This window comes from Oncorhynchus nerka, linkage group LG1 (genome assembly GCF_034236695.1).
Source record: "Oncorhynchus nerka isolate Pitt River linkage group LG1, Oner_Uvic_2.0, whole genome shotgun sequence".
Lineage (NCBI taxonomy): Eukaryota > Metazoa > Chordata > Actinopteri > Salmoniformes > Salmonidae > Oncorhynchus > Oncorhynchus nerka.
In genome coordinates, this window is record NC_088396.1 from 27,604,980 (window position 1) to 27,631,085 (window position 26,106).

Genomic DNA, 26,106 nt, shown 5'->3' on the forward strand with positions numbered 1-26,106 from the left:
GACCCGAGAGTGAAGGAAAAGCAGCCAACAAGTGCTTAGGGTATGTGGGAACTCCTTCAAGACTGTTGGAAAAGCATTCCTAATGAAGCTGGTTGAGAGAATGCCAAGAGTGTGCTCAGCTGTCATCAAGGCAAAGGGTGGCTACTTTGAAGAATATAAAATGTAAAGTATATTTTGATTTATTGAACACTTTTTTAGTTACTACATGATTCCATATGTGTTATTTCATAGTTTTGATGTCTTCACTATTATTCTACAATGTAGAAAATAGTAAAAATAATGAAAAATCCTTGAATGAGTAGGTGTGTCCAAACTTTTGACTGGTACTGTAAGTATTCAGACCCTTTGCCATGAGACTCAAAATTGAGCTCCGGTGCATCCTGTTGCCATTGATCATCCTTTAGATTTTTCTACAACTTGGAGTCCACCTGTGCTAAATTCAATTGAATGGACATGATTTGGAAAGGCACACACTTGTTTATTTAAGGGCCCACAGTTGACAGACAGTGCATGTCAGAGCAAAAACCAAGCCATGAGGCCGAAGGAATTGTCCGTAGAGCTCAGAGACAGGATAGTGTCGTGGCACAGATCTGGGAAAGGGTACCAAACATTTTTGCAGCATTGAAGATTCCCAAGAACACAGCGGCCTCCATCATTCCTAAATTAAAGAAATTTGGAACCACAAAGTCTCTGCATAGAAGAATGGGAGAAACTCCCCAAATACAGGTGTGCCGAGCTTGTAGCGTCATACCCAAGAAGACTCAATGCTGTAAATCGCTGCCAAAGGTGCTTCAATAAAGTATATTTCAGTTGTTTTTTAAAATAAATTAGCAAACCGGTTTTTGCTTTGTCATTATGGGGTACTGTTTGATGAGGGGGAAAAAACAATTTAATACATTTTAGAATAAGGCTATAATGTAACAAAATGTGAAACAAGTCAAGGGATCTGAATACTTTCCTGAAGGCACTCTGACATCTGAAATTTAAAATCAAACGGATGCTACATTTACTGTGGTGATAAAGTTGAATGAATAGCCTATAATGTGTCGTCGTCTTTCTACAACACTACATGAAAGGTAATATCTCTGGAAAGGTTACTACAACATTACATTTTTATTTTTTAAATGTTTTTAACTAATGATTAATGGATTCAAAGTTATAACTGAAGATGATAAAGGTTAGTAAAGTACATTATTGTACATCGCTTGACATTAAGGATAAAACAATTGATATTTACAATTTAATAACAGTTTTTTTTCTTTCACCAGAAACAACACCAGTTGTAAATTCAAGGAGGTGGCTGACCTGATCATTCCTTACATAATCTTGATTTAGAAAACCAACGTGGCTAGGGCGGTTTTGTGGTTCTTTTATTTTCCCCATTCTTACATGTCTGGAAGGTGATGAATCTGGAATGTTCAAAATGAACAGTTCCTCATATCACTCCATCCATATAATAATGCACTGTAATAATGCACTGTAATAATGCACTGTAATAATGCACTGCTGCCTCCCTCCAATTTGGTTTTACCTCGTTCAACCTGGGGATGAACACTTTGACTGACTGGAAATAAGAAACATACATGGAATCTTTATTGTGAACGAAAATAAATAAATGGTAAATGCTTCAATTGACGATAAACGACACAAAAGGTATAGGTCAGAACGGACAGATAAACGCTGTTGTCAAATTCTGGAGGAATTAAACTACTGGTTCAACATCAGCTGACCCATGACTGACTAGAGCTAACTCACCACAGTTAAATATGAAGCCGAAATTAAATGAGACAAATAAGGCTGTTTCGTTAAAAAAAGAAAACGATTAAAATTCTTAATCTAATGGCAAACAAATAAATGTAAGGTACGGTATTTAAAGCTTTACATACAAGCTGGCCAGCGACATCCAAAAGTTAAACTGCAATTGTTCCCTCTCAATGAAAGCAAGATATCAACCAATTTCTCTATCCATTCTTACATCAGACATGCAAGCATTAAATGATCCTTTGTTCATGGAGAAGTTGTCTTCGACAGTATGTTGCTTGCCATTCCAGATTAGGCGAGTCCAGATGTGGTTAGGCAGAGCTCTAAGCATGGAGCAGTTTGATTGGCCATCCGCTATTGGGCAGAGCTTTGGCAAGGCATAGTTGGCGGGACATTGAATCCACACACCTCTGGCCTTTTTGCAAGTAGGGATTTGGGGGAATGGGACGGGAACGGGCAGGTTTTGCTGTACACAAAAACGAGACGCTGTCGTGGCAATGCAAGGGTGGGAGGGCGAGGTCTCTCACATGGACTCAAACTCGTCGATGCGCTGCTTGGTGTTTCCCTGGCGGATCTGACGCAGGGTCTTGTACTTGTCCCTCCCAGCCTTCACGTTCTCCGCATGTAGCATGTCATTCTGGGTCTTCTTGGTGTCGTCCCTCGCCTGGGCCAACTCTGAACTCAGAGCCTGACAGAGAGGGAGAGGGGAAGAGAGAGAACACTTCATTTTGATAGTTGCAGACAGGGTCTAAATGTTTTGAACTAATCTGCAAACTGTTGATCCATTAACCCAAACACTAGGCCTAACCATAACCCTACATGTTTTTGCAGTTGTTAGTTTGAGCTTCTAGGGGTCTATCCATCCTAATGGCATCTGCACACTCCTGGATTGCATCCTACCTGGCAGGTCACTACTACCAGGTGGCGTTGAGAGGACCTGTGTCTGCATCACGTGCTCTCACTACTGGTGTCCCCGTGGGCTCGGTTCTAGGTGCTCATCCTCTTTTCACCAAGTTTTTTTTTTCTTTAGACCAAGTCTCTTTTTTAAATTTATTTATTTTACCTTTATTTTACTAGGCAAGTCAGTTAAGAACAAATTCTTATTTTCAATGACGGCCTAGGAACAGTGGGTTAACTGCCTGTTCAGGGGCAGAACGACAGATTTTGTACCTTGTCAGCTCGGGGATTTGAACTTGCAACCTTTCGGTTACTAGTCCAATGCTCTAACCACTAGGCTACCCTGCCGCACCAAGTCTCTTTACATCATCACCGTTCTCTTTTCACCAGGTCTCTCAAAAGTCATATCCTCACATGGTCTCTCTGATCATTGCTATGCAGATGACACTCAACTACTCTTCTGCTTCCCTCCCTTCTGACACCCAGGTGGCAACACGCATCTCTGCCTGCCTGGCAGACATCTCAGCTTGGATGTCTGACCACCACCTCAAGCTCAACAAAACAGAGCTGCTCTATCTCCTGGGAAAGGCCTGCCCACTCCATGACCTCTCCATCACGGTTGACAATTCCACAGTGTCCCCTTCCCAGAGTGCAAAGAATCTTGGCGTGACCCTGGACAACAGCCTGTCGTTCTCTGCAAACATCAAAGCGGTGACACACTCCTGCAGGTTAATGCTCTTCAACATCCATAGAGTACAACCTTTTCTCGCATAGGGGTAATTCCAGGAATTGAACCCACTATCTTGGCATTGCAAGAGCCATGCTCTACCCACTGAGCTACAGAGGACCATTGTGATGTATTGTTGCTTCACCTAGCTATCTTAAGAGGAATGCACTAATTGTACAGTAAGTCGCTCTGGAAAGAGCGTCTGCTAAATGACTAAAATGTTAAATGTAAGTGAGGCCATGTCTTCATTAGCCTACCTGCAGCTGTTCCTTGACGCGTTCGTTCTTCTGGGCCTCTGTGACACGTTCCTCCTCGCTGTGGTGGCTGGTGACCCCATCACTGTGCAGCTCGGTGCTACCCTCAGCATTCGTCTCATCCTGCTCATCGTGCTCTGGCGCCGGGGGTGATGACATCACAGACTTCAGCTCCTCTTTAGTCTTCTCCAGGTCCTCCTGGGCTGAGATGGCCTAGTGGGGAGGGGGAGGTTAATGTGCGAAATACTGTCACTTGGCGTTCAATAAAGTGCTTATCTATTGTATCGTACATAACTATCACACAGTATTGACACATTTCAATATTCTATTTGGATCCACAACAGGTAGAACAAACATTCTTGCTTTCACACACAAACTCACACACCAACACATTTTAAGATACATTTGCCAAAACACAGGGACATCTGTATTTAAAGGTAATCCACGTGTAGGGCCTGAGCAGGCCAGAGACTTGTAAAAAGCAGTAAAACATTCATGCACACAGTAACGGGTTAACATGCAAATAAAAAGGACAGACACACAATGAAAACAAATCCTCGCTCACAATTTCAACCTCAGCTCCCACACATACACAAAACATTTTAAAGTTATTTTAGGAAAGCTGTTATACGATTTGGTTTGAGGTCACACACCCTCACACATTTAGACACAGACACCATTATAATAATGCATTAGTTCAGTAAGCGCAGGGGGCATGTGGGGGTCAGAGAGAGGTAGGAGGTAACTGTTACTTTGTGTTGCCATTCTGTCGCTTCCTCTTCCTTTTTCCTTTTGGCCTCTTCAAGCAGAGCGATTTTGGCGGTGAATTCTCCTAGCTCAGCGGCCTGCGAGCGACAAGCACAAGGCACACTTCTGTCACACACACACACCCCAACACACTGGCCACCAGACTGCAAGAGTTGGCCATGGCCCATTCTCCTCCACATTAAACTTAATGACCAACCAATATCAATATAAATTGACACGTGGTTCTGTGGTGAGTACTGTTAACATGTTATACCACCTATGAAATATTACCTGGAATACCAGAGGGAGAGAGGCTGGTAAGAGGATAGAATTCCCCCCATTAACACCTCAATCGCACATATCTGTCAGCACTCTAAAAAGGTTACTGCCTCAGGGCCTTCCAACACAGCATCAAACCAAATACATCAATGTTATTTCCCTACGCATAAAGAGAAAGTTCACCCAAATTGCATTTAGGTTTCCTTACCCTGTAAGCAGTCTATGGACAAGGTGTGCCAGCAATTCATGCTTCACTATTGTTTACCTGGCCACAAATCAAATGCATGTCCAAATCATCCATTTGCAACTTCATTGAGTTATACAATACATTTTTTTAAATTTTAGGATGATTTGGACATGAAGTGCATGACTTGCATTGGAGTTGTGCCACAATGGCCAGAAACAGTGGCCAGGTAAACAAAACCAAAGCATGGATTGCTGTCATACCTTTGCCATAAACTGCTCACAGGGTAAGGAAAGCAATATGTTATTTTGTAATTTGGGTGAACTATCCCTTTAAAACAATGACTATAAATAAGACCATAATCAGTCATTTGCGTTGCGCTTAGGCATGTCAAGTGAAAGACCAAGAAAAAACCAATACCACGAGGAATAACCAAATCACCTGTGGAATGCTAGTAAAACCATCCATAAAATCTAGTGTGACCAGAGGAGGTGTTTACAAATGTCAGTCTCACTTATTTACATACAACTGTATGTATTGACATGGTGATAATAGAGCAGGGACAGGGTTATTACAGTGATGATATGTCTAAGCAATAATGCACCTCAGGGGTTTGTGGTATATGGCCAATATACTACAGTTAATGGCTGTTCTTATGCACGACGCAACGCAGAGTGCCTGCATACAGCCCTTAGCAGTGGTATATTGGCCATATAGCACAAACTCGAGGTGCCTTATTGCTATTCTAAATTGGTTACCAATGTAATTACGGCAGTAAAAATAAATGCGGTCATACTTGCCTAGTTAAATGAAGGTTAAATAAATAAAAATACCTGTGTTATTCCATCTGAAATAAAACGGCTGTCAACCAATCAGCATTCAGGGCTCGAACCACCCAGTTTATAATGTAGAATAGAGAATTTACAACCGTTTTAGTGTGATAATTGCACAATCCAGAGGAGATTGTTGATTTAGAGAATTACTGTATACCTGCCGACAGTAGGTATATTTACATGGTTAACTACACTAAGACCCATCCTTCCTTGACGTAATCAATCAATAGAAAGCAGAGTAAGGTGTCTTATCATATTTCATTCACTAATCAGTGATTTTTTTCAAGGAAGGAAGGAAAGAAGTATGCACTGAAAGTATGTTGAGTAAACGGGGCCCTGATCCAAAGCGTGGCCCAGACTGGTGATGTGATGTGTTACCAGTTGTTCCTGGTTCTTCATCTGGTCAGCAGCCTGTTTAACCAGCGCTGCTTTGGCCTCCTCTGCTGCCTGTTTCTCTTTCTCCAACCTCTCTGCCTCTTCCTTCGCTCTCTTCCTCTCCTGGTCCAACTCCAGGGCCCTGCGTGTCTGATCCTCCAGCTCTGTATGAGCGTACACAGAATGACACAGACAGAGACAGACAAAGATACACACACAATTGACAACAATTTATGGCAAATATACTCCGATCCGAGCAAGAATCACACCCATCTTTCCTGATATACATTCACACATTAATCTATATATTTTATGAAACAAGAGGAGTACTCAAATAATCTCCAATGGAATGACAGTGTTTAATTAAAGGCCTCATCTATATTATAAAATCAGATTTCTAGAGGCACCATAATGTCAGCACTACAGCCTCAATGGCTAATACTTGTCCATGACTTCACTCTATGCAAATACACCCCAGGCATGCTATGTCCTGTCCTAACCGAAAAGCTGTGGTGCAACAAGTCAAGGGCCAACAATAGAGAGAATGTTCCCGTAACATGATATAACAGCTGGCAGTGTCATCCTATGCCCATCTCTAACTGATATTCCATTCCTCACTCCTCCTGATAAGAGGCTTGAATGCAAATGTTGTAGCTGTGAACTTGTTCTGTGGTAATTGAGTGTCTGAACACCAGTTGTGTACTATAGTGGGTGTTAAGGCGTCAGCATGCTTCAGTTCGGCTGGTGCCTCAGCTAGCTGAACCGAATGAGTGTGCTCGCATACTCACTTAAAAGACCTTCCCTTGAAAAACTATAAAAAGGCGTCCATTTTGAGATGACGTAGCCAGTATACACTTCTAAAAATAGTCAGAATAAATCGAAAATAATTCAATAAATCTGTCATTAATTTTGACATTTTTGACAAGGAGATCTTAGTAGTGCAATTTTACATCTAACTAAGTTGTTTGGTGCAGTATTTCTTTATTTTTCAGTGTGGCAGAACAGCCGGAAAAAAGGTCTAGAACGAACAAATATGTCACAAAATGTCGTCATAATATATACACAAAGTCTTGAGAATTGTTTCGGCTTGGAAGCACACGGATTCCTTTAGTGTAACACCAAGGTGTTGCTTGCAAGGTTAACCTATGACATTTAAAAAATAAGTGAGAAAATGCAAATCAGTCATTTTTCCTCTGATGTATCCTTAGCGTGTGTGTGTGTGTGTGTGTGTGTGTGTGTATACCTTTCTGGGCCTTTAGCGTCTGTTCCTCAATCTGTCTGAGTCTCTCGATCAGCTCATCCTTCTCTTTCTCCATCTTCTCCCTCTCTTTCTCTGCGTGCGCTCGTTTTTTCTTCTCGTTTTCTAGCTGGGCTCTGTAAAACAAAAGACGATGAACATGCCTGGGCTAATAATATATTCAAATTAAGAATTGTAGAATATATATCCCGGTTGACGGATATATATAAATAATATTCAATATCAAACTATATATCTATGTATAAAATATTATCATCCCAAAATAGGTACAACATTCTAAGATGCTTTACAAAAAGACACACAAAAATGCACATAACAGTATTGGAAAAACTACTCAATAGTCATACTTGAGTAAAAGTGAAAAAGTAAAAGCTATACATAAAATTCCTTATATTAAGCAAACCAGACGGCACAATTAAAAAATATATGTTTTTATGGACAGTCAAGGGCACACTCCAACACTCATACATGAATTACAAACACAGTATATACATTTGTGTTTAGTGAGTCTGCCAGATCAGAGGCAGTAGGGATGACAACGCGTTATATTGGTAGGTGTGTGAATTGGACCATAATTCTGTTCTGTCTGAGCATTCGAAATGTAATTTAATTTAAGTACCTTTTGGTTTCAGGGAAACTGTAGTGGAGTAAAAAGTACATATTTTCTTTAGGAATGTAGTAAAGTAAAAGTAAAAAGTTGTGAAAAATATAAATAGCAAAGTATAGATACACCCCAAAACTATGTAAATAGTCCTTTAAAATAGTTTTACACCACTGCATACAGAGATATGCAGTCCAAGGCTGTTTCTCAATAGCCTCTTTGGACCATCCTGATCTTCAGAGAGCAGCTGTCAGGATGGTAGATCAGACTTGTATCTCATTTTCATTTCTGTAATTCCCTGTATCCTCTCTTCTCCCCTCCTTTTGGGAATCAAGGAAATACAGAGATTTGCCTTTTATGTGGTTCTATTGCAGACCAGACATATTTTCATACAATGCTGCCCCCTTCTGGTCAGAATCACAACCACATGTCTGCATGTGTTCGCCCAGTACTGTACCTCTCCATCTGTTTGTGGTGTTTCTCCTCCCGGGCCTGGGCCTTCATCTGCTGCACCTCGATGGTATCAGGCTTCCTCCTCCTCATGTACAGCTCGTGGTTCCCCATGCACAGCGCCAGGATACGCTTGTTAATCCGCAACCGTGGTGCGTAGAATACAAAGTCCTGCAGTGAGAGGAGGAGGGGAGAAAATGGAAGAGGAAGGGGTTAATTCAATTTACAGGTCATTTACAGACAGTGCAAGGTGGAGCACAGGGGTGGACAACTCTACTCCAATATTATTATTCTTATATTCTCATTGTTTTTTGTACATTGTGTTGTATTATTTCCTCCCACCGTCCCCTGCCTTCCCGGTAGACGGACTTACTGGTGCTTTCTTGTCGATGGGTTTGATGACAAACTTCTTGTCGTTGAAGGAGATGTTTCTGATCTCACTCCAGGGGAAGCCAATCTTTGGTGTCAACCTGGGGTGGAGGGAAGGGAAAACACAGACCGTCTCAACACTATGCTAGTACAGTAATATGCAATAGGAAGATAACTACCCATCTACAGTACATTACTTGTTACTTTTATTTCTTATTCTTATCCGTATTTCTTTAAACTGCATTGTTGGTTAGGGGCTCGCAAGTAAGCATTTCACTGTAAGGTCTACCTACACCTGTTGTATTTGGTGCATGTGACTAATAACATTTGATTTGATGTCAGAGAAGTACAAAATGAAACTAGAGGTACCATCCATGGTCAGCAGAGGGCGATAGTGTCATGGAGTATATCAAATAGATAAGTGGACAAATAATTATTCCACATTGTATAAGTCAGTATTGCGTACTTGTCCTCATGTTCGTAGATATTGAGTCCCAGTGCATCCACACCCAGCCACAACTCGGTTCCCTTCTTGTTCTTGATCTCAAAGTAGTTGACTCCATACATTTCCAGGTCCTGGGCTATCTTCAGATACTCCATCACAGAGTCCTCTCTATGTACACAAACACACATTAGAAAGTTATAACTTGTGTACAGGAGAAAGTGTGATACAAACACCCTCATACAAAGCCACACACACAGACAGAGACCCTCATACACAGACCTACCTGAGCATGCCTGTGTGTTCCTCATGCCAGGTCTGTATTCTGTCCTCCCACTGTTCCTTAGTCAACTTGTGCTGCTCCAGCACTCTGCAGAACACACACAGGGTTATACAAACAGAGCCACAGTAGAGGCCTGGCATCAAAAGACCAAACAGATTTATTGTCAGGGAGTTGAGCCACTGTACTAAAGAACAGCTCATTTAAGAAAGAACACACTCCCTCTGAGGGGGACAGAGAGGGAACAGAGGAATGGATATGGGGTACAGACCTCTGTGGCAGCAGGCGGTCGGAGGTTAGGTAACCAGGCTTGTGGACGTCTCTGCTGTAGTCTGCATACTTGGCCTGGACAGAATAGGAGGCCAGCAACACGGCTGTCTCTGGAGGACAGTAGTTCTCATCGTTCAGGATGGCCTCCTTCACCTGGAATGGGCAGGGAACACACACACACGCTTGTTTGAATACTTTGTTAGGATCTGCAATGTACATTGTGAGTACAAAGGACACACTGTAGAACTGTGTGTGTGCGAGCGCGCGTGTGTGTTACCTGCAGGAAGAAGAGTCTCTGTGTGATCTCCTGGATGAGTTCCTCAGACACATCCTCAGGGAAGAACTTGGCTCTGAACTTAAACTGCAGAGGGTTCTCCTTCTTCACATCCTGCTGCGTCACCTTCTTATTAAGTTTGAGCCACGTGCTGTAACCTTTACTGTCTGTGTACTGCAGGCCAAAGAACCACACCTCCCGGAGGCCCACTGTCTTCACCACCTGAAAACACAAAATGCAACACAAAATGCATCAATGATTTGCAGGCTATCTATAGGTGCATTGGGGTGGGTTGTGTGTGTGAGGTTGGTCTTCTCTGTGGGGATGTTTGGGATGGGGCCGAGGTATTCAAGCAATGTTGAACTTTGTTTGGCCAGGCCAAGTTGGCAACATGGCTAACAAGAAGGAGCCAGGGGCAACAAACCCAGAGTTATCATTAAAATCAAATCTTATTCACATGCACATATTTAGCAGATGTTATTGCGGGTGTAGCGAGATGCTTGTTTTCCTAGCTCCAACAGTGCAGTAATATCTAACAATTCACAACACACAAAACTAAAAAGTAAAAGAATGGAATTAGGAAATATGTAAATATTAGGATGAGCAATGTCGGAGTGGTATTGACTAAAATACAGTAGAATAGAATACAGTCTATACACATATGAGATGAGTAAAGCAGCATGTAAAACATTATTAAAAAGTGACTAGTGATCCATTATTAAAGTGGCCAGTGATTCCATGTCTTTAGGGCAGCAGCCTCTAAGGTGCAGGGTTGAGTAAACGGGTGGTAGGCGGCTAGTGATGGCTATTTAACAGTCTGATGGCCTTGAGATTGAAAAACAGCTTCTAGCTCTCAGTCCCAGCTTTGATGCACCTGTACTGACCTCGCCTTCTGGATGGTAGCGGAGTGAACGGGCCGTGGCTCGGGTGGTTGATATCCTTGATGATCTTTTTGGCCATCCTGTGACATCGGGTGGTGTAGGTGTCCTGGAGGGCAGGCAGTGTGCCCCCAGTGATGCGTTGGGCAGACCGCACCACCCTCTGGAGAGCCCTGTGGTTGCGGGCGGAGCAGTTGCTGTACCAGGCGGTGATACAGCCCAACAGGATGCTCTCAATTGTGCATCTTCAAAGGTTTGAGAGACTTAGGGGCCAAGCCAAATTTCTTCAGCCTCCTGAGGTTGAAGAGGCGCTGTTGCACCTTCTTCCCCGCACTGTCTGTGTGGGTGGATCATTTCAGTTTGTCAGTGATGTGTATGCAGAGGAACTTGAAACTCCACTGCGGTTCCGTCGATGGGGCGTGCTCCCTCTGCTATTTCCTGAAGTGCACGATCATCTCCTTTGTTTTGTTGACGAAGAGGGGGAAGTTATTTTCCTGGCACCACTCCACCAGGGCTCTCACCTCCTCCTTGTAGGCCGTCTCGTCATTGTTGGTAATCAGGCCTACTACTGTAGTGTCGTCTGCAAACTTGATGTATTTTTATGGTGGTGTTGGGGGCTGCTGAATCTGAGAAAATGTTGTAGAGTCCATTTAACAGCATAAACAGACGCAACCGCATGAATGCCCGTCTGTCCCATCTTCAGTTCGTTCCACCCACACAATGTATTCGGAAAGTATTCAGACCACCTGGCTTTTTCCACATTTTGTTACGTTACAGCCTTACTCTAAAATTGATTAAATTGTTAATTTTTTCTCAAATCTACCCATAACGGCAAGGCAAAAACAGGTTTTTAGAAATGTTTGCAAATTTAAAAAAAAAAAAAAACTGAAATATCACATTTACATAAGTTTTCAGACCCTTTACTCTGTACTTTGCGGAAGAAACTATGGCAGCGATTACAGCCTCGAGTCTTCTTGGGTATGACACAACAAGCTTGGCACACCTGTATTTTGAGAGTTTCTCCCATTCTTCTCTGCAGATCCTCTCCAGCTCTATCATGGTTGGATGGGGAGCATCGCTGCACAGCTATTTTCAGGTCTCTCCAAAGATGTTAGATCGGATTCAAGTCCAGGCTCTGGCTGGGCCACTAAAGGACATTCAGAGACTTGTCCCAAAGCCACCAATGCGTTGTCTTGGCTGTGTGCTTAGGGTCATAGTCCTGTTGGAAGGTGAACCTTCGCCCCCAGTCTGAGGTCCTGAGCGCTCTGGAGCAGGTTTTTATCAAGGATCTCTCTGTACTTTGCTCCGTTCATCTTTCCCTCGATCCGGACTAGTCTCCCAGTCCCTGCCGCTGAAAAACATCCCCACAGCATGATGCTGCCACCACCATAATTGACCATAGGGATGGTGCCAGGTGCCACTTGCATTCAGGCCAAAGAGTTGAATCTTGGTTCCATCAGACCAGAGAATCTGGTTTCTCATGGCCTGAGTCTCCTTTAGATGCCTTTTGGGAAACTCCAATCGGGCTGTCATGTGCTTTTTACTGAGGAGTGGCTTCAATCTGGCCACTAACATAAAAGGCCTGATTGGTGGAGTGCTACAGAGATGGTTGTCTTTCTGGAAGGTTCTCTCATCTCCACAGAGGAACACTGAAGCTCTGTCAGAGTGACCATCAGGTTCTTGGTCACCTCCCTGACCAAGGCCCTTCTCCTCCGATTGCTCAGTTTGGCCTGTAATCCAGCTCTAGGAAGAGTATTGGTGGTTCCACTTCTTAAATTTAAGAATGATGGAGACCACTGTTATCCTGGGGACCTTTAATGCTGAAGAAATGTTTTGGTACTCTTCCCCAGATCTGCGCCTCGACACAATCCTGTCTCGGAGTTACACTGACAATTCCTTCAACCTCATGGCTTGGTTTTTGCTCTGACATGCACTGTCAGCTATTGGACCTTATATAGACAGGTGTGTACCTTTCCAAATCATGTCCAAATAATTTAATTTACCACAGGTGGACTCCAATCAAGTTGTAGAAACATCTAGAGGATGATCAATGGAAACAGGATGCAGGAGCTCAATTTCGAGTCGCATAGCAAAGGGTCTGAATACTTCTGTAAAAGTTTAGTTTTAATACATTTGCAAACATTTCTGAAACCTGTTTTCACTTTGTCATTATGGGGTATCGTGTGTAGATTGATGAAGAATTGTTTTTATTTAATACATTTTAGAATAAGACTGGAACGTAACAAAATGTGAAAATGTCAAGGGGTCGGAATACCTTCCGAAAGCACTCTCTCAACAAATGGATCCAAAATTGCAGAAGTGGATGAGTATGTGAAGTAGCTATGTGAATAATAATATTGATGCATATCACCATGATGCCGATTTTTGTGCGATAGGAGAAAAAAAAAGTAATATTCAATTAAATATGTTATCATTGACGTCATGAAATTAGCAAATGAGTCTTCTTTATTGTGCTCATCTTACTATAATTCAGAAATGCAAATACACACACACACACACTCCGTTGCACTCAGCTCTGTGGACATACTCTCTCTCAAAAAGAGTCTCTACACTGGGCGAACTGTTGATCCTAGTCTGACGTCAGGTGGCGTCCGTATCTAAGCACACATGCACACACTGCTCCTGTCTTTGTATTTATAACACACACTGAGGCTCTGACAGACAGAAAGCCTGACTCACCGGATCTCTGTCTCTCTGTGTATTTGTCAGTCACCATGGAAACCAGCTGTCCAACTGACTGAAGCAGGCCCGATGTGCTCCATCAGCAGCGAACAGCAGTTGGTGGAGGTGTTTAACTATACCTGTGGGGACCAGCAGTCCCCACAAGAATAGTAAACAAACAAAAATTGGACCAACTGGTAACATTTTGTTAGGTCAAATGCAATTTCTAGGGGGCTTAGGTTAAGGTAGAATTGATGTTAGAATTAGGTTTGGGGAAAAAAGGATTTTGAATGGTTATAAATTGTTAAACATGTGTGTGTGTGTGTGTGTGTCTGCGTGCACGTGCAGGTGCAGGCGTGTTGTAGTGAGCATGACAGAGTGTGCATGCGAGAGTAAGTTAAGGTCAATGGAGTCCAATGACTGAGTGGCGCACACACTCTGATGAGCTGTGAGGGGAACCAGCAGAGCCCAGTCAACAGAAGAGGATTCCTGTTGAGTCAGAGCTGGGCTCCCTTCCAACACTACAGAATGAACTAGTTGCATTGGGGAGAATTGTCAGACAAAGCTGCAAATGACCACTCCACTCCACAAATTTCTTGTTAACAAAGTATAGTTTGGCAAGTCGGTTAGGACATCTACTTTGTGCATGACACAAGTCATTTTTCCAACAATTGTTTACAGACAGATTTCACTGTATCACAATTCCAGTGGGTCAGAAGTTTACATACACTAAGTCGACTGTATCTTTAAACGGCTTGGAAAATTCCAGAAAATGATGTCATGGCTTTAGAAGCTTCTGTTAGGCATAATTTGAGTAATTTGACATAATTTGAGTCAATTGGAGATGTGGATGTATTTCATGGCCTACCTTCAAACTCACTGCCTCTCTGCTTGACATCATGGGAACATCTAAAGAAATCAGCCAGGACCAAAAAAAAAAAAAAATTGTAGACCTCCACAAGTCTGGTTCATCCTTGGGAGCAATTTCCAAACGTCTGAAGGTACCACGTTCAACAATAGTACAAACAATAGTACGCAAGTATAAACACCATGGGACCACGCAGCCGTCATACCGCTTAGGAAGGAACGTACTTTGGTGCGAAAAGTGCAAATTAATCCCAGAACAAAGGACCTTGTGAATATGCTGGAGGAAACAGGTACAAAAGTATCTATATCCACAGTAAAATGAGTCCTATTTCGACATAACCTGAAAGGGCACTCAGCAGGTATGACAGCATCATGTTGTGGGGGTGCTTGCTGCAGGAGGGACTGGTGCACTTCACAAAATAGATGACATCATGATGAAAGGAAAATTGTGTGTATATATTGAAGCAACATCATTCAGGAAGTTGAAGCTTGGTTGCAAATGGGTCTTCCAAATGAACAATGACCCCAAGCATACTTCCAAAGTTGTGACAAAATGGCTTAAGGACAACAAAATCAAGGTATTGGAGTGGCCATCACAAAGCCCTGACCTCCATCCTATAGAAAATGTATGGGCAGAACTGAAAAAGCTTGTGTGAGCAAGGAGGCCTACAAACCTGACTCAGTTACACCAGCTCTGTCAGGAGGAATGGGCCAAAATTTATTATGGGAAGCTTGTGGAAGTTTAACAATTTAAAGGCAATGCTACCAAATACTAATTAAGTGTATGTAAACTTCTGACCCACTGTGTATGTGATGAAAGAAATAAAAGCTGAAATAAATCACTCTCTCTACTATTATTCTGACATTCACAAAATAAAGTGGTGATCTTAACCGACCTAAGACGGAATTTTTACTAGGATTAAATGTCAAGAATTGTGAAAAACTGAGTTTAAATGTATTTGGCTAAGGTGTATTTAAACTTCAGACTTCAACTGTACATATCTACCCCAATTACCTCGTACTCCTGCATATATATATATATGGGCTCCCTTATATATGGGCTCCCTATTTTATTTTTTTTCACACACACAGGCTAGACCAGTCCAGCTCCCAGCCTTGTTGACACTCAGCAGTGTGTGTTTGTTGTACGTCAACCCCATGCTTACCTGGACATAAAGCTAGTCTGTAAGTGAGTGGCGTAAGTGAGAAGTAAATTAACCCTATGCTTACCTGGTCATGAAGCTAGTCTGTATGTGAGGGAGTGAGCATGAGAGCTGAATTAAAACCATGCTTACCTGGTCAAAGAGCTGTTTGCCGGTGGTGTTGGGCTGGATGGCAAACTCCAGCTCTGCATCCATGGTGGTGACACGCACATTGATCTATACACAGACACACATGTTAACTTCACCAAAGATACGTTTATACAAGTATGCGTCACAAAGCCCACGTGGCAGGCTGCTCCCCCCTCTATCAGTCTACTCAGCTGCACCCCGTCCCCTTTATCTCACAGCTGGAGAGAAGAGAACACATATTGTTACTGTATACAGCAGCCACGACTGAACCCAGTACACTGCATGGGACACATTGCTGCATGGGAATTAGAGCGAGGGAGCCAGGAGCTAAAGCCTAATGTGTGTTCACATGGATGTTGGATTTAATCAGACTGTGTTGAGTGGGCACCTGTGTGCAGTCTTCTGCTGAAGATGTGAGGGAGAGTGTGTGGTCCACTGCTTAGAATTCTTCTAGAAATATCCCTATCCTCTCGTAGGACATCTACACACACACATTGTCATTTCCTAATTTGGGTCAACTACCCCTTTAAGTTGAGCAACGATGTAGCCAAGAGGGCTGTGCCACAAACATGAAGACGAAAACACTCTCTCTCACACACACACACACACACACACACACAATAGCAGTGATTTGGCACCAGAATAGCAGCAGCAGCCATTTGTCTGTGCCATTTAGTGCATGAATGAGTAAACATTACTTGTACAGAAACAGAACTCCATGGGTTTGAATTATTCACTGCTTTAAAAAGTAAATCCTCTGTGCCTGAAGAACTTGAGGAGGAGTGAATATTGCAGTGTCGTTCTGTTCTAGGAGCTGAGAGGTGGGCCAAAGACGGAGACGGAAAAGGGAAGAAACTAAGTATTACAGATTTGCACCAGGGGCAATAAACAATCCAATGCAATCCAGGACATCATAAGTATGTTATGTCATCGCCTCAGATAAAAGTCATACAACCTTTTACCCATTAATGAAAACACACGCCATCTTAATCCCACCTATGGAACACAGAGGCTTCAGAACAACTGCAACAAGTCTCGTACCCAAACATCAAGACACATTTAGCCCATCAAAACTATATGGGTCATTTGTAGCTTCAGTCCAAATATGTGGCCATCTATCTCCCTTCCAGTCAGTGTGTAAGAACTTCCCTTGCTCCAGTATGTGTGTGACTGCAGCAAGTCAGGCCCAGCCAGACGTACAGTATCAGCCAGCCAACAGTAAAATACTGAGCAGCTAGGCAAGAAGCTGTGTCCTGATAAAACCCCAATGAGGAGGAGAGGCTGGCATGGAGAGAAGAGGAGGAGAGGCTGGCCTCTAGCAATAAGAAGGGTGACAGAGGGAATCTATATCCCAGTACATAGTTAGCTGACTCAGCTGACAGCACTTGCCTGGGGATATACAGTACAGTAGCACCAACAGAGAGGAAGCTGGGGACAATACACTAGCAGTGAGAAGTATACACGCTGAAATAGATGCTTGAAGAGCATGCACACATTTAGAGCAGTGTGCACAAGCAGAGGATGGGCCTCATGAGTGTGCACTTAGATCCTCTTTCCATCAGGAGCATGCACGAGGAGAGAGGATCTATCAGGAGTGTGCACAAGGAGAGAGGCTATATTGGGAGCACGCATGAGGAGAGGATTTTTAAGTTAAGAACAAATTCTTATATACAATGACAGCCTAACCCAGACAACGCTGGGTCAATTATGCGTCGCCCTATGGGACTCCCAAGCACGGTCAGTTGTGATACAGCCAGGAATCGAACCAGGGTCTGTAGCGACGCCTCTAGCACTGAGATGCAGTGCCTTAGATCTTTTTGGGGCTTCCGAGTGGCACAGCAGTCTATCAGGAGCGTGCACGAGGAGAGGATCTATCAGGAGCATGCACGAGGAGAGGATCTATCAGGAGCGTGCACGAGGAGAAGATCTATCAGGAGCGTGCACGAGGAGAGGATCTATCAGGAGCGTGCACGAGGAGAAGATCTATCAGGAGCGTGCACGAGGAGAGGATCTATCAGGAGCATGCAAGCAGTGGTGTAAAGTACTTAAATAAAAATACTCCATAAGTAGTTTTTGTTGGGGTATCGGTTCTTTGCTATTTATATTTTTTACAACTTTTACTTCACTACATCCTGAAACAAAATTATGTACATTTTACTCCATACATCTTCCCTGACACCCAAAAGTACTCGTTACATTTTGAATGCTTAGCAGGACAGGAAAAGTGTCTACTTCACACACTTATCAGGAAAACATCCCTGGTCATCCCTACTGCATCGGATCTGGTGGAGTCACTAAACACATGCTTAGTATGTAAATTAAGTCGGAGTGTTGGAGCGTGCCTCTGGCTATCTGTAAAAAATGCAAATGGTGTGGTCTGGTTTGCTTAATATAAGGAATTTACTCCTACCTACATGTACAAATTATCTCGACTAACCTGTACCCCCGCACATTGACTTGCTACCGGTACCCCCTGTATATAGCCTCATTATTGTTATTTTATTGTGTTAATTTTTATTCATTTTTTACTTTAGTTTATTTAGCAAATACTTTAACTCGATTTTCTCAAAACTGCTTTGTTGGTGGCCTCCCGAGTGGCCGTGACTGGGAGTCCAGCATTGTCTGGAGTAGGGAACGGTTTGGCTCATCACACTCTAGCGACTCCTTGTGGCAGACTGGGCGCCTGCATGCTGAATTTGGATGTCAGTTGGACCATGTTACCTACAACACATTGGTGCAGCTGGCTTCCGGGTTAAGCGGGCGGGTGTTAAGAAGCACGATTTGGTGGGTCATATTTCAGAGGACGCGTGACTCGACCTTCGCCTCTCCCGAGCCCGTTGGGGAGTTGCAGCGATGAGACAAGAACGCAACGAAATTGTGGAGGAAAAGGGGGTAAATTACATTGTTGGTTAAGGGGCTTGTAAGTAAGCTTTTCACGGTAAGGTCTACACCGGTTGTATTCGGCGCATGTGACAAATCAAATTTGATTTATACGTTTACTTTTGATATTTAAGTATATTTTAGCAATTACATTCACTTTTGATACATTTAAAACTAAATACTTTCAGACTTTTACTCAAGTATGATTTTTTTCTGGGTGACTTTCACTTGAGCCGTTTTCTATTAAGGTATCTTTACTTTTACTCAAGTACGACAATTTGGTACTTTTTCCACCACTGAGTGCACGAGGAGAGAGGATCTATCAGGAGCGTGCACAAGGAGAGAGGACCTATCAAATCAAATTTTATTTGTCACATACACATGGTTAGCAGATGTTAATGCGAGTGTAGCGAAATGCTTGTGCTTCTAGTTCTAACCATGCAGTAATATCTAACAAGTAATCTAACCTAAGAATTTCACAACAACTACCTTACACACGTGTAAAGGAATGAATAAGAATATGTACATAAAAATATATGAATGAGCGATGGCCGAATGGCATAGGCAAGATGCAGTAGATGGTATAGAGTACAGTATATACATTTGAGATGAGTAATGTAGGGTATGTAAACATTATATAAAGTGGCATTGTTTAAAGTGGCTAGTGATACATTTATTACATCAATTTTTTCATTATTAAAGTGGCTAGAGATGAGTCAGTATGTTGGCAGCAGCCACTCAATGTTAGTGATGGCTGTTTAACAGTCTGATGGCCTTGAGATAGAAGCTGTTTTTCAGTCTCTCGGTCCCAGCTTTGATGCACTTGTACTGACCTCGCCTTCTGGATGATAGCGGGGTGAACAGGCAGCTGCTCGGGTGGTTGTTGTCCTTGATGATCTTTTTGGCCTTCCTGTGACATCGGGTGGTGTAGGTGCGGCAGGGTAGCCTAGTGGTTAGAGCGTTGGACTAGTAACCGGAAGGTTGCAAGTTCAAATCTCCGAGCTGACAAGGTACAAATCTGTCGTTCTGCCCCTAGGCAGTCATTGAAAATAAGAATTTGTTCTTAACTGACTTGCCTAGTTAAATAAAAGGTCAAATAAAAAAAGATTTAAAAAAGGTGTCCTGGAGGGCAGGTAGTTTGCCCCTGGTGATGTGTTGTGCAGACCTCACTACCCTCTGGAGAGCCTTACGGTTGTGGGTGGAGCAGTTGCCGTACCAGGTGGTGATACAGCCCGACAAGATGCTCTCGATTGTGCATCTGTAAAAGTTTGTGTGTGTTTTTGGTGACAGGCCGAATTTCTTCAGCCTCCTGGGGTTGAAGAGGCGCTGCGTGACACAGGACTGATGGTAGCGCTCACCTTGTCTTCTCCATTCAAGCTCCAAACAATCAGAAAGGGGATTCATCAAAGAAAATGACTTTACCCCAGTCCTCAGCAGTCCAATCCCTGTACCTTTTGCAGAATATCAGTCTGTCCCTGATGTTTTTCCTGGAGAGAAGTGGCTTCTTTGCTGCCCTTCTTGACACCAGGCCATCCTCCAAAAGTCTTCGCCTCACTGTGCGTGCAGATGCTTCCAGTCTGTTATTCGAACTCAATCAGCATGACAGAGTGATCTCCAGCTTTGTCCTCGTCAACACTCACACCTGTGTCAACGAGAGAATCACTGACATGTCAGCTGGTCCTTTTGTGGCAGGGCTGAAATGCAGCGGAATTTTTTTTTTTTTTGGGGGGGGGGGGGGGGTTCAGTTCATTTGCATGGCAAAGAGGGACTTTGCAATTAATTGCAATTCATCTGATCACTCTTCATAACATTCTGGAGTATATGCAAACTGCCATCATACAAACTGAGGCAGCAGACTTTGTGAAAATTTATATTTGTGTCATTCTCAAAACTTTTGACCACGACTGTATATAGAGCTAGATAGAGCTCCTGGGGCCCAGTCAGTACATCAAGTAATACACACACACCTGCAGTCACAGACAAAGGAAGGAGCTCTCCGTATCACCAGAGAACTAAATAGAAAACACACGTCTCTGGCTCTCTTTCTCAGACCATACCACTGTTGTCTTCAACAGTACACTAGGATAGACACACACACACGCACACACACACACGTCAGTGTTGTGCTAGCTGTGGGTCCATCATCTGATGGTCTGAAGCTGGACTGTGAGGCTGGTCAGAGAGAAAAACCTCAACACAATCACAGGTAAACCTTGTTCATGTACTCCTGTCTAGAAGAGACCAAAACTGGGTTCAGATGTACTGTACGCATAGTGTGTGCGTGTTTCACTGGTGGGCAACAACGTGGCAGACACCTTGAGGGATGGTTTAATGTAAATGTTTAAAAACCTGCCCCACGCCACTAAACAGGGATTTAAACACTGACGGGGGCACAAAAAAACTATTTATGTAGGATTAACCTCTTAGGCTGGGAGATGAATAACACTGCATCATTAACACGATGGACCACAATGACACTGAGGAGTTCTGACATTGGAGCTACAGGACCTCAAATCTTGCATGTAGACCACTTTTTCCCCTTCAGCACAGTGGTCCAATTGAACACGACAGTGCCCCAAAGGTGTGTATTGTATACATAGAATTATGATGTGGCGTGGATAATTCTGATGCTCTACAGGGGAGACAGACTGAGGGTAAGGGAGGTATGGAGCTGTGTAAATATCCTTTGCTTTGTGTCGTAGCAGTGATACCCATCCTATAGCAAAACATAGCTATTTCTGTGAGGAAATAGTTTAATATGTTCTCGTGTGTGCGCATTCGAGACCAAGAGAGAGCGAGAGAAACTGAGCAGGAGAGGAGAGAGACTGACAGAGGAGAAGAGCAGACGGAGCAAGATGTCTCAGAAGTGATAGGAGCTAATCCCCAACTGACAAACCACATGGAGAGCAGAGCAGTGCACAGTGAATACTAGAAACCCTCATTCTCTGACTGCTATACATACAGTAGCCACGTCTGCTAGCTAGGGTCGGGGTCAATTCCGTTTCAGTTCTGCCAATTCAGGAAGTAAATTGGAAATGGGTTAGAAAAATCTGGCAGAAGAACAGATACCATCTCTATGCTTGATTGGCTATTTCTAGGTATTACTCCAGTAACCCTCAAGGCAGAGGTAGTCCTTTACATATCCCCCACCCAAGCAAGTTTGTGTGTGTGTTTTCGTTCAGTACCAGACAGGCCTAATTAAATGCACAGCTGTTTGTTGCTAAGCCGGTCACCAGGGGCTTTAAAGGCAGAGGACCAGACTTGGGCTTTACACCCTTCACCTTCCCATCATCTCCTTCACCCCACCACTCCTGTCCCCTCTTCCTTTCTCCTCTCTGCCTTCCGCTCACCAATCCAGTCCTTTCTTTTCTCCTCATTGCCTTCCCTGTCATCTCCACTTCTTATCTACCCTCAGGCCTCTCCAGTCCTTCCCCTCTCCATCGAGGCAGTCCCATTATCTCCAGGTCCAACAGAGCTAATCCCCACAGCCTGGGGCCAAAGACACATCCTCCTAACTGAAAGGTGGAGGACAGAGAGAGAGAGAGAGAGAGAGAGAGTGAAAGTAAGGAGAGAGAGCTGGCCAGAGAGACTAGGAGAGGAAGACAATAGAGGGGAGGACTATAAGCACATCAAAAGGTAGAGAAAATAAGGAGCTCGGGAGAGCGAAGGTAGAAGTGGGGAGTGGAGGATTATGTAGATCTTACATTTTACTATGTGTGTGGGCTAAGGAGAGGTGGAGGGAGGGGATGGGTGAGTGAACTTCATACCTGATAATTAGATTTAGTGACTTGGATAATTCCCATTATATTAATGAAAACGGGGTTATGAAATATTTAAAGCCTGACTGTGTGTGATTATATTAATGAAAACTGGGTTATGAAATATTTAAAGCCTGACTGTGTGTGGCGTGGCCGGTGGGCACAGGCGTGCTGGTGTGGAGCAGAGAGTAAAGTAATTGAGGTAATTATGTACATGTAGTTAGTGATAAAGTGGATGGGCAACAGGATAGATTTGCAGGAGTACGAGGTAATTGAGGTAGATATGTACACTTCAAGTCAGAAGTTTACATACACCTTAGCCAAATACATTTAAACTCAGTTTTTCACAATTCCTGATATTTAATCCTAGTAAAAAATACCCTGTCTTAGATAAGTGAGGATCACCACTTTATTTTAAAAATGTGAAATGTCAGAATAATAGTAGAGAGAATGATTAATTTCAGCTTTAATTTCTTTCATCACATTCCCAGTGGGTCAGAAGTTTACAAACACTTTACAAACACAGTATTTGGTAGCATTGCTTAACTTTGGTCAAACGTTTTGGGTATCCTTCCACAAGCTTCCCACAATAATTTGGGTGAATTTTGGCCCATTCCTCCTGACAGAGCTGGTGTAACGGAGTCAGGTTGTAGGCCTCCTTGATTTCACACGCTTTTTCAGTTCTGCCCACAAATGTTCTATGGAAATTGAGGTCAGGGCTTTGTGATGGCCACTCCAATACCTTGACTTTGTTGTCCTTAAGTCATTTTGCCACAACTTTGGAAGTATGCTTGGGGTCATTGTTCATTTGGAAGACCCATTTGCAACCAAGCTTTAACGTCCTGACTGATGTCTTGAGATGTTGCTTCAATTTGTCCATGTAATTTTCCTCTCTCATGATGCCATCTATTTTGTGAAGTGCACCAGTCCCTCCTGCAGCAAAGCACCCCCACAACATGATGCTGCCACCCCTGTGCTTCACAGTTGGGATGGTGTTCTTCAGCTTGCAAGCCTCCCCCTTATGCCACCAAACATAACAATGGTCATTATGGCCAAAGAGTTCCATTTTTGTTTCATCAGACCAGAGGACGATCAAAAAGTACGATATTTGTCCCCATGTGCAGTTGCAAACCGTAGTCTGGCTTTTTAAATGGCGGTTTTTGAGTTGAGTTGAGTTGAAGTTTATTTTTACAGGGACAGTGCACATTAATCAACGTTTCAGTAAAAGTGCCGGTTTTAGCCAGCCGGCTAATTTTCAACCGCAGTCCCTGGGCAGGTTATTAAAAACAATTACAATATAGACAATAGCAACATAGAACAAGCGAGACATAGCAACATAGGACAAGCGAGACATAGCATACAGACAGAGCAACATAGGACAAGCAAGACGTAGCATACAGACCGAACAAAAAGCAGCAATACAAAATTAATAAAAGCAACAAAGTGTTTCCACACCTCACAAGCTACAGACAACAGACAACATGGAAAGCGGCAACACACAGCTAGGGACCATGTTCACAAATCTGATTGACCTTTAGCCATGTCTTCAATCATTTTGTGAAAGTGTGATATGTGGTGCAGTTATGTGTGTCTGATGGCAGTGTATTCCAGACATGGGAAGCTCTCACAGAGAATGCAGATTTACTAAAGGTGCTTTTCCTTAGGGGAACTATACAGTCACCTCTCATGGCAGACCTTGTGGATCTGCTGCCATATGTCTGGGTTTTCTGTTTAACAAAAATATTGAGTGGAGGGGGAGCCAGGCCATTAAGGATCTTGAATACAAGACATGCGTCGGTGTATTGCACAAGATTTTCCCAACTCAAGAGCTCATGCTTTCTAAGGATGTGACAATGATGATGGCTATTGGGCTTCCTATCAAGCACTTTGAGAGCCTGTTTGTAGACAGACTGAATAGGTTTTAATGTTGTACAGCAAGCTTGGGCCCAACTAGTCAAGCAGTATGTTAAGTGGGGGAGTATCATAGTTTCGAAGTACAGTTTTGCTACCTCTGTAGTCAAACAATTTCGTATAAATCGGAAATTAGCTAGGTTGAATTTGGTTATTTGAATGACCTTTTTCACATGCTTTTTAAAAGAGAGGTTGGAATCAAGTATGATGCCAAGGTACTTCAAATCGGATACCACCTGGAGATTCTCCCCTGACACATAGACATCTGGCTCAGTAGCATCTGTTGCCCTCTTTGTGAAGAACATGCAAACAGTTTTTTTCACATTGAGATACAAACACGAGTCACTGAGCCACTTTGTAACCTGGACCATTACAGTAGTGAGTTCTTGTGCAGCTTGTTGTTTGCTCTTTGCATGCACATATATCACTGTATCATCTGCATACATTTGAACTTCAGACCCAGTACAGACAGAAGGCAGATCATTAATGTACAGGCTGAACAGGAGGGGCCCCAGTATTGACCCTTGGGGCACGCCCACATCATAGCTACGAGTGGGCGACAGCTCATTGCTCACTCTGACACACTGAGTTCTGCCTTCAAGGTATGATTTCATCCATCTCAAGGCATCAGGGGAAAAGTTGAACTTGGACAATTTTGTGATGAGAATCTCATGGTTAACAGTATCAAAAGCCTTCCTTAGGTCCAGAAACACAGCCCCAACAGCACCCCCTTTGTCCATCTTGGACTTCACATTTTCCAGAAGAAAGCAGTTGGCCGTTTCTGTGGAGTGTTTCGCTCTGAAGCCAAACTGCATGGAGTGTAATGTGAAGGGGCTGTTGTTGAGGTGGGCAATCAGTTGTTCTGCTACACACTTTTCAACAACCTTTGACATTTACATACATTTACATTTAAGTCATTTAGCAGACGCTCTTATCCAGAGCGACTTACAAATTGGTGCATTCACCTTATGACATCCAGTGGAACAGTAGTGCATCTAAATCTTTTAAGGGGGGGGGGGGATTACTTTATCCTATCCTAGGTATTCCTTGACACCACAGGTAGTATACTAATGGGCCTGTAGTTACTCACATCAGCAGGGTCGCCTGATTTAAAGATGGCCGTTATTATGGCCGACTTCCATACCCTTGGAAACACACCGAGACCAATAGATGTGTTGGTGACCTTAGTAATGGGGCCAATGAGTGACTCTTTGTATTTTTTAAGAAAGGTAGAGTCCATCCCAAACACATCTTTGGCTTTAGAGTTCTTTAGTGAGCTAATCACCTTGTTCACCTTTGACTCAGAAACCTCCCTTATGATGAAGACAGGTTGAGTGTCATTCACTAGCACTGAGCCCGAGAAACCAGTGGAGGGGTTCTGTGTCAGTACCCTGACAGAGTCAATAAAGTAGGAATTGAAGGCTATTGCTATTTCGACTGCATCCTGTGTTAGATTGTTATTCACCATGATTTCTAGTCTTTTTGCAGTGTTACTATGTTCTTTCCCTGTTAACTTTTTTAGATTCTCCCATATCAATTTAGAATTTCCCTTTGCTTCACCAATTATGTTAATAAAAAAGTTTGCCTTGGCCTGTCTGATTTCTTTCATCACCTTATTTCTCAACATGGTAAACCTACGTCTGTCATGCTCTAATTTAGATTTTAGGGCTATTTTTAGAGCATAATCTCGTTCTTTCATCAATTTCCAGATTTCTCCATTTAACCAAGGAAGAGTGCTCTTTTGGCCAGGTTTGGATTTGATTTTCTTTAGGAAGCCATTTATTGTAGTCTGGATTGTGGATAGAAAAACCTGACTATCAGCTTCCACGTCTGTATA

At 43.1% G+C, this 26,106-nt stretch overlaps 1 protein-coding gene across 2 annotated transcripts in view; it reads right to left on the reverse strand.

Moving 5' to 3' along the window:
• Window positions 1-457: 457 nt before the first annotated feature.
• The window catches only part of LOC115128525 (radixin-like), a 39,416-nt gene continuing 13,767 nt past the window's right edge, over window positions 458-26,106 (reverse strand). The window contains exons 1-13 of one of the 2 annotated variants that reach the window (XM_065017713.1): window positions 19,434-19,524; window positions 15,724-15,807; window positions 10,005-10,223; window positions 9,729-9,880; window positions 9,464-9,547; window positions 9,202-9,348; window positions 8,740-8,836; window positions 8,374-8,537; window positions 7,301-7,431; window positions 6,061-6,221; window positions 4,392-4,484; window positions 3,643-3,852; window positions 458-2,449 (exon numbers count right to left, since the gene is read on the reverse strand). In XM_065017713.1, coding sequence (XP_064873785.1) covers window positions 2,285-2,449; window positions 3,643-3,852; window positions 4,392-4,484; window positions 6,061-6,221; window positions 7,301-7,431; window positions 8,374-8,537; window positions 8,740-8,836; window positions 9,202-9,348; window positions 9,464-9,547; window positions 9,729-9,880; window positions 10,005-10,223; window positions 15,724-15,786 — 1,686 coding nt within the window. In that variant the 5' untranslated portion in view covers window positions 15,787-15,807; window positions 19,434-19,524 and the 3' untranslated portion in view covers window positions 458-2,284. Of the gene's footprint in view, window positions 2,450-3,642; window positions 3,853-4,391; window positions 4,485-6,060; window positions 6,222-7,300; window positions 7,432-8,373; window positions 8,538-8,739; window positions 8,837-9,201; window positions 9,349-9,463; window positions 9,548-9,728; window positions 9,881-10,004; window positions 10,224-15,723; window positions 15,808-19,433; window positions 19,525-26,106 lie in introns of those variants that run through there. The other variant, XM_029658430.2, reaches the window with a different exon arrangement.